This window comes from Osmia bicornis, chromosome 15, assembly GCF_907164935.1.
Source record: "Osmia bicornis bicornis chromosome 15, iOsmBic2.1, whole genome shotgun sequence".
NCBI lineage: Eukaryota > Metazoa > Arthropoda > Insecta > Hymenoptera > Megachilidae > Osmia > Osmia bicornis.
The window spans coordinates 24630-34344 of record NC_060230.1 but is presented as its reverse complement, the minus strand read 5'-3'; the positions used below and the strand labels follow the sequence as shown (position 1 = coordinate 34344).

General features: G+C 32.8%; 2 protein-coding genes across 2 annotated transcripts; both read right to left on the bottom strand.

Moving 5' to 3' along the window:
* LOC114876035 (fatty acyl-CoA reductase 1) lies at nt 1-4556 on the bottom strand. Its single transcript, XM_029187041.2, has 5 exons — nt 4074-4556; nt 2845-3361; nt 2315-2507; nt 1486-1728; nt 1-502 (listed from the first exon to the last, which is right to left on the bottom strand). Exons 1-5 carry the CDS (start codon nt 4311-4313, stop codon nt 148-150), a joined length of 1548 nt encoding a protein of 515 aa, XP_029042874.1. The 5' UTR covers nt 4314-4556; the 3' UTR covers nt 1-147.
* Nucleotides 4557-5136: 580 nt separating this feature from the next.
* On the bottom strand, nt 5137-8825 carry LOC114876012 (zinc finger protein 420-like). Its single transcript, XM_029186976.2, is given in 6 exon segments — nt 5137-6191; nt 6274-6499; nt 6588-6637; nt 6639-7574; nt 7653-8217; nt 8394-8825. Coding segments are annotated over 6 exon segments (2652 nt in total). The 5' UTR covers nt 8489-8825; the 3' UTR covers nt 5137-5411.
* Nucleotides 8826-9715: the final 890 nt, after the last annotated feature.

Below are 9715 nucleotides of genomic sequence, written 5' to 3'. Positions count from 1 at the left end.
TATCAAAAACAATAAAGAGTATTATTCTATATATAACAATGGTGTTCTGATGTTTTACAATCCCTTTTTTGAAACCATTTATTCTTGGATTATCAACCAATCATAGATTTTATATGAAAATATAAGAGCATGTATTTATCACATCTATTATTGACAAGAAAAAGCATTACATATTATTTTATATGTAATAAAAACTACGGAAAGTAGAAAAATGATGCTGACAGTGTAGTGTAATATCTTCAATCTTTGGAATCTTTTCCTGGCAGCTGAAATCTGGTCTAACGGTTCGTTTAGTAAATTCCTTTTTATACCAAGAAAATAGTGCCTGCTACATTTATTCCAGTCCAGTCTTCCCAGGTCGAAAGGAAATTCTTTGTAATCAGTACTATTCATATAAATAAGAATATTTTGAGTGTTTTCCACTTCCACAACCCAGTTGAAATTAGTAAAATGATCTAGGGTCGTGATATATTTTGTAAACTTTACCACTAGTTTTAAACCTCTGAAAAAATAAATCAATTTTATAAAATTTTCAAGTATCTGAAGTTTCTTCAATTTTTGAAGAATTTTAACATATTCGCTATTGGCATTCATCGTCAGTTGAGATCACTTTTATTCTATTAAATAACGTTAAAAAAATTAATATAACTTCATATCGTATGCATCGATAGTATTTTGTATTACATACATGACACTCGTGTATGTACCATTGGTAGCGAATGTGTTAAAATATACATATATACATACATATATGTACTTCACAACAGACTCTCGTTACATGGCCGTGGACGGCGCTACAAGAGCGGAATATTTGTCAAGCTTCCTCCAAAGCTATTACATATTTGGAGGAGGGTAGGTAAGATAGAAGGTAATCTTTCTTGTAGGTTCTGATACGGGCGTAAAGCGCCTGGTGAGTGTAGTCTCTAATCGACTCAGGTTAGCTTGCTTACGCCGACGAAGAGTTAAGTATTGGGTAAAATTTTCAAATAGTAAAAATTTCAAGTTCTAGAAAGCTAAAATTGGTATCGTTACCGAGAGCAACTACACTAGAACCATTTTATCTCTACTTTGGCCATGTTTCTTCTACTTTTGGTAACCCTTGTAGAGGTGAAATCACTCAGGTGACAATATAACGAGAGTCTCCTGTATGTACGCAACCCTTTCGCTACTTTGAGCGACTATAGTTATTTTGCGTGAAGTAAAATAAAGTATCGGCAAGAAAATCACTTTTGTTAGATTTACATATATACTAAATTCTTTTCCAATTTAAACTTTCTACTTACAGAATTGATGTAATATTAATAGTAGTCAAAATTCCCTTTAGTTTCTTTCAGTTAATGGATTTTATTAATTTTCTGATGTCGGTCATCGGTGACTCTCGGCACCCACGATCGATGCGTTAATAAGCGAACGTATGGAAACGTTCTCCAGCAGTAGCGAAAGGGTTAATTAAGAGTTCGAAGATACAATTTTTTAAATAATTACTTGGCTCCCTTTCCCAAAAGCAGGGAAAAGAAATCATTCAATGCAGCGGGAATAACGTGAAGGAGGAAGTGAAGCACGAAGAAAACATATAAATTTTCAGTAATAACAATAAATGGAAACCAAATTGTATTATTCAATGGATATTCCTCGATTATCTCGTGGTATAATTTTCTGTATCCTAACAGATGAACAGGTTTCCAGAAAGACGAACCATAATTGTACACTTGTGGTCCTTTCGACTGCCTAAACGAATCGATGGAATAAAAATAGATTAATGAGAAATGTATTTCATTTTATATGGAAATTAACATTTATCAAAGAAATGTTGGTTATCAGGGGAAAATTGATGTGAAACATCTGCTTTTGCATCAGATCAACAAATTGCAATATAGTCGATAGAGACAGTATAGTATTGAAACATTTGAAGCTTTTCATTTTTCTTTTTCATTTCATATTATTTATTTGCATATCATTATTTTTCTTTATGAATAAATGTTATTCAATTGAATTTAGAATAAATTTCAGATTTTTCAACCAAATTTATCAACCAAGGAAATCCTCAAAGATTTGATAGTCCCGGACCTTAAAAATCTTAATACGGTTCTGTAAACAGGTCCTAAATGCGTTCAATTAAACTGATATTTCACGATCAGTATAATAATATTCCATTCTTGTCTGCGGTATATTTACAAAAAGGAAGGAGCAGTTGGTTTTAGAATAATTAATCTAATTTGGTATCAATCCTATATCGTCTCTACCGACATGGTAACTTATAATAATATCCATGCTATTATTATATTTAAGTAGTTCATCAATAAATACACCCTACTTGCGGACACACAAATCCCAGACGGATGCCAAAAGACCGTTAACCGCCAAGTCAACTGGAACGACATCCATGATACAATTCTCTAGGACGCGTGCAGTGTGTACTAAACCCATGCTCATTGCAATGAACATTATTGCAGGTCCATTTTGATTTCCAACCCATCCTGGTACTGGCTCCTCATACGATCCCACAACTATTTACAAAATTAAAATAATTATACCTAAAATTTCCACCCTTAGTACCTTCATGGGGTATAATTCTTGGACCGGTAGACCAAGATAGATTAAAACTCTTGTTACATTGGCAGGTGAACAATTTAACGGATTTCCAAGCATTCTAGTGATGTTTTACCATCGTCGCGTCGTATCCTACGAAGATAATACACTTGGATATTTTTTCCCCCACCAAATGAAAGCTTGGCAATACAACCCTGCGCTCGGCAATACAACTGTACCGCCTAAGTGACTACTAGACGCCATGTTTGACGCCTTTTCGTATTGAAATGGATGAAAATGTTAATCTAAAATTACCTATCGAAGGTCTAAAGATAGCGCAGATAACCGATGTGTGTGAGAAATTCTGAATGAGACTTTCGGCCATGGATTTGCTAAAGGTGTACACGTTAGGCCATTTTCCTATCATCTGACGCACTGCTATATCGGTCATTCCGTATTTAGCTTCTTCGTCAGATCGTATCATGTCCTCGATCATTTTCAGGTCGGCCGGAGGTGGGTAAAATTTTTCTTCGATGTCTTTGGTGTAACAATTAGAGTAGGCAGTCGAAACGTATAAGAACGCCTTCAAGTGAAAACATTCTGCCGCTAAGTCCAGCATGTATTTGGTACCAAAAACGTTTATCCTCAAGGTGGAGGCCACTGTTGCAGAAAAGGAAACTTCTGCCGCGTTATGAATTATTATGTCGACGTTCTGTTTTAGATATCGGCGATCTTCTGGTGAAATGGCCAAGTCGTCTTTTATTAAATCACTATAGATTGGCTCCACTTTTGACATGAAATTAGGATTTACTTTACGTAACGTGTCGAATGCCTGAGAAAGGTAGATATGAAAAACTATGTGAAATTTAAATTTTTATCTATATCATGTTAATGTTACAGTAATTAAGATCATTGGATATTAATCCTGAAATGGCACACTAGATTGACATGTTTGAGGCTGGGACAATAGGTGCAGCTTAGCTAACATAAGAAGTTGTAAATTAAATCATTAAAATGTGACACTTTTTCGCATACTTGGACTTACTCCTGTGTACCTACTGTAAAAAGGAGCTTCTTTTTTTTTTACTTTTATGTTTTCGGTAGGTACATAAGTACGTAATTAACATTTGTAACGATTATTAATTTCTTAAATTGATCTTTCTGCCTCACTTCTGTCATTGCGGTACTACTATAAATGCATAACGTTCATTGGCATATCTCAAACCTTCTCCTTGTTGGGTCAGGTATCTTAGAAATTTTGAAAATTTTAGAATTCTGAAATTTATGAAGTTTGAATTTTCTAAAACAATAAATCTTAATTTTTGAACGAAATTTATCCAACCAAGGGGCTCTCGAAAATTTGATAGTCCCGGTGCTCCAAACATCTTAATTCGGTCCTGATAATATGTAATAAATTATGTATATGATTTTTTATAAGAAGGTGTACTCCTACCAGTATCTTTTTATTATTAAATTTAGATAGTTTAAGAAAAGTTGTTCAAGATGATCGAAAGAAATTTGAAGGGATGTAAGTAAGTACTTACGGTATTTTCAAAGTAATTTTTCATTCGTTGTTTGATGCTCATATTTTTCTTAGGTCTAATTAGCACGTAAATCTTATCTATTTCCAAGCAAGTGCGTAGAAGTTTTTCTAAGATGGAGGTGCCAAAGAAACCGGTAGCCCCGCTCAGTAGAATTCTTTTTCCAGCATAGAATTGTCGTATTTGACCGTTGTTGCTGATCTTCTCTTCCAGTTGCCATCGATCGCTCTTCACATTATTCATCGTAAAACTTATTTTATTACTTACAATTTGTTGTTCACTTATTGTTGTAGATACCGATCGCTCGGAATGAAATAAACTTTTGTATTTCCTTTAAATGTTAAAACGCCACACTTTGAAAATGTTATTCACTTTTCGTTCCAAATAAATTTTCATAAATTGACCTTGATACGTTCCTACCGAATTTTCATACCGTTACAGAAACACAAGCTACGATATCAGTAACAGTATTTACACTGAAAAATTTCTTACGAATCTTACCCTTTATATAGAGTCAAGATTACCTTGAATGCATATTAATTCCAAACATTTAATATGAATACCATGTTTGCTGATTTTAAGTTGCTATGCTAAATCATCAATTGACGTATGCTCGTAATAGGTGATGAACGCTGAATTACGTAAATCATAAATTAACAAGTATGATTTTTTATTGAATTCCTTTATTGATTCATTTCTAAATACTCATTTCTATATGGAAATGAGTGCATGTTGTGTATGTACATGCTGAATACATGCTAAATGTCTAGTATATCATTATAGTCATGAAGTTGTCCATTATTGTTCTCTTTTATAAACTAATAAGATTTCCCTTTTTTCTACTTTTTCGACTTACGAAATACAATGAATTTCGGTTAACCGAGTCATCTTGGGACCGGATTAATTTGTGAACGATTGTTAACGATTAAAATTAGGCACGAAATTTTTTTACACGAATAATGTGAACTTTATAACATGAAAATTAAATGGATCGGTTCTTTGAATGTCAATATACTTTATAACAACTTATCACATAACGGGGCATGGGTGTTTAGAGTCACGCTTGATACGGATACAAAATGATGTAGCGTTTTTTTTTTTTTTTTTCTTTTTTTTCAATCGTGTCACGTTGCAAAGATTGCTACAACTTCGTAACTAATTAATATTTATAGCGTTTCCTAAATGCATTCCAAGGTAAATATCTGAAAATCTCAATCAGACGTATGTGCGTCAATCGACGCCAATGTATTAATATTGTTGATAAGAGTAATATCAGTATTTTTTTGTCATCCAACTTTTTATTTTATTTTATTTCACTCTGTGTACAAAAATATACAAAAATTATTCAAACTGAGAACAAGGTATATCTATATTATAAGATTCCACTTGCTGTTGGACTTCCACATATTCTTCAATCATAGAATTATTCTGCTCGTGTAGCGTAACATGCTTCAAGATATCTTTTTTTCTTGTAAACGTTTCGTTACATTGTTCACAATGCAGTGATTTCGACTGATGTGTTTTGGTGTGTTTAAACATGTCATTCTTCTGTGAAAACGTTCTGCCACACGTGTCGCAGGAAAACGGTTTCTCACCGGTATGAACTCTTTCGTGCACGCTTAATGCACCCTTCCGAGTAAAACACTTGTCACAGTGTTTACATTTGTAAGGTTTAGCGCCAGAATGGATTTTCATGTGCTGATTAAGATTGCTGGAACATTTGTATTCCATATTGCACAGTTTGCATACGTAAGGACGTTCTCCAGTGTGTATTCTTTCGTGTATAAGACGTGCTTCTTTGGAAAGAAACGATTCTCCGCAATACTGACAGATATGTGGTCTCTCCGTAGAATGCACAGACCTCTTGTGATAGATCAAAGAATTTTTGCTCGATAATTTCTTCCCACAAACATTGCATTCCATATTCATTTTCTCTTTTTTATGAGTACGCTCGTGATTTAATAGGACTGTTCGTGTAGAAAATATCCGATTGCAACATTTACATTCCCATATAGTCTTATCAATAGACTTTTTCCGTATACTATCTATAATGTCCTGTTCCGTGTGCATTTTTCTATGTAATTTTAATTCGCTCATCGTTTTACATCTGTATGTACAAACCTACGATCGAGAAAAAACGATTAGATAGAAAGATTTCGATTATCGATTTCGATTCAGTTAAGTTTAATACGAATATATTTACACTACACGTGTACATGCCATTTCCATTGTTATGCCGTTTAAGATGTGTATTCATATTCCCTTTACGATTAAACGCTGTACCACATATCGGACAAACGTGTTTATTCAAACCATGAGACAAAGTATGTTGTCTTAATTGTATTCTTTTATAAAATGCTTTTCCACATTTGTCGCAAGGGTAAGGTTTATTTCCATTATGCTGATTCATGTGTTCGCCCAAATGAAATCTGAATTACAGGTGTGACATTGTATATTGAATAATGTGAAATTTGAAGGTAATTTATAAAACAATACTTATAACTTGTATGGCGGTACCTAGATCTGAATGCGTTTCCACAAATCTCACAAATGTGTCGTTTTTTTTTTCGAGTCGTCTAAATGAGTTCTCTTGTGACCCCTTAAATTGTTTGAATGTTTAAAACTTTTACCACATAAATCACATAGGTAAGGTTTATCTATTCTATGAGTAGCTTCGTGTACATCTAAACTTGACCATTTTTCATAACTCCTCTCACATATAGTACACTTAAACAACAATCGACTATTATGACATTGCGTAATATGACTCAGCAGTTCCTTTTTTGTATTAAAAATTCTGTCACAATGTCCACACTTTTTATTAGTTTCGATCAGTGGAATATTAATAGTATCACACGTATCTTTATCAGTACCATATTGTTCTTCATTTCCATTTCGTTTATTAGACAGTTTATATTGTTCATTTTCAAAAAATCTACAATATGAAAGCTTATGTTCAATGAAACGTTTTTCATTCGCAAAATTCTTGTGGCATGTATTGCAACTTTTTTTTTTTGAAATACATTGTAAGTTTATTTCTACACTATTAGAATCTCTACTATTTATATTACTATTAATCTCTTTTTGTTTTTTTACTGTACTTTCTTTTACATAACAGAATATTTTATGATTTTCGAACATTTCTAGACTTTTAAACGAATTTTTGCAGCGAATACATGAAATTTTATTAAAATTGATTACATCATTGTTCGGATAATGTTGCATGGTTTTATTTCTACATTCATCTTCTTTATTCCTTTTATTCTGTGATTCAATAAAGCTATTTAATTCAGATTGCATTTTGTCTTCTATGTTATTTACAGTGTGAATTTGTTCTAAATGATTTAATTTTCCAGTAATTTCTTTATTTACAGAACTATTTCCCATATTATTAGAAGACAATTGTATCAATGTTGTTCGAGTCTCTTCGTTAGCACATATCTCTTCGGCAATCTCTAATGAACATTGTTGAACTATTTTGTTATACCTATTGTCATAATTTAACTGTAAAATAACAGAAATACACTTTTAATATATGATAGGTACCATCGTATGATGGTACGCGTATACGAAAGTACTCACTTCTTCGTTAATATTTAGCAATTTCTTCAGTTTCATATCTGTTCGTAAAGAAGTTATAATAAGGGAATGTGCTATGTCCAATTTGTTACAACAGTTGAAACATAATTTTTGTGGCATTACATCTGCCACATCTATAGTTACCGGTAGATGTAAGTTTATTTTTTCTTTTAATTTTAATTCTATTCCTTTCGTTGCAAATATTTCTATGCCATCCGCAGATGGTTCTCCGCATATTCTACATAAATTTGAAAATCTAATACTAATACCATGATACTGATCTACTTCGACATTCATATCACAATATGATAATACCGCACTGTCTGTTACTTCTGCTACTTCTGTTTCTTCATTGGTATAAAAAACATTTCTTGCATCCTTCTCTGTTCCAAAGTCTGATCCAAATAATGTAGGAACTGCACGCTCATCTATTATAACAGGATCTATTTTGCTTATATAATAATGATCTTCTATGTGATGAGAACATATATAATAATTTAAATGCAGTTCTTCGTTTGATTTTAATAAAAGGTCTGTTCTACCACAGTGTTGTGCCCATATTTTTGATCTGCAACAAAATAATTACAATTAATTTAAAGCATAAATAATTAATCAATGATAATTGTGTTACATAACATATAAAAGAAAATATTTGAAATGATAAACTTCAAACAAGCATTATTATTTCTAAGTAAATAAAGATTTTTAAACAGTGTATGTAATGTATAGTTTAACCAGACTTACGAAGCATCATTTGGAAAATTAATAAACATGATTTGCCTCGAGTCTTCATTATCTGAAGAGTATTTACAATTTTTTGCGGCACAAACTATTCTCATCTTGAGATCACTTTATTTCAAAAAAACAAGATTGATATTAATTATCAATCGCTATATTAACTTCACCTCTTTCATACTTCAAACAGTGACTATGTACAGATGCAACAAGACTTAATACTTGACATGCCTTTATTTTCAAAGGGTTTTGAATGTGTGCCTTGATATAGGATCATATAGGATAGGTTTTGATACGGTAAAGATGATAAGATTTATGTATGTTAAAAATCGTTAAATTTTATATAATATGTTAACTTGAAATTTTGTAATCTATCTAAGTAAGGAAAAGAAAAGACTGTAAATTGTGATCTGTTTATGTTGGAAGACGTCAAAAATGTAAAACAGACCACAAATCTAGTTTCTCGTTTCTTCTGTAGGGCGCAGTTCATTCGTTTAGTATGCTCGATAGCGCAACCGGAGTCATGACTTTTGACTTTTGTCTTCAGAAGTGCGTAAGCTGAAAGTTTATACCCTACAAGACCGAAAAATTATTAGAATAATTAATTATTAGAGAAACTCATATTTTGAGAAGACCGCCTAGAATGAAGTATTTTTTTTAAAGATCATATTTGATACATCATCAGACCCTCTGTGGCTCGGGGGGCTTAGAATACGGCCACGGTACCCCCTGCCCGTCGTAAGAGGCGACTAAAAGGGGGCGCTGCTACTGCTGATGTAGCCTCGATTTCGGCCCTGGGGCATAGACGTACTATGCATATTTACCTATTTTTGATTTTACACCAAGGTTTCTTATGTATATACCGGCAATTTCACCTATTTGCGTATCGTTGCCTCCCTATATTTAAATAAACTATTATTTCGTATGCCCTACTTTCTACATTCCAAGTTATCTTTTTAAGCAACTATTTGTTTCATTGTAGCATATGTTTGAGAATCAGCTCAGCCATGATGGCGGTCACAGTTGATCGATTTATTGATCGGGAGTCGTCCATCGTCAAAATGATTATAATAGAACACCCGTATCGATTAACATACCCACCTATAATCTATAATATTCGATCCTTTATATTGTTCGGATTCAATGAAACAGAAGAAGAACGGGAATTAGAAAGTAATAATTGCTTTGGTGTTATCTAATAGGATTATATCCTAGCATGACAGCATTATGTCCTAGCATGGTAGGGATTAATGTTAACATGCTAGGAAATAATCGTAACATGGTAGGAAATAATCCTAACATGCTGGGAACACAACCGTAACCCTAACCCT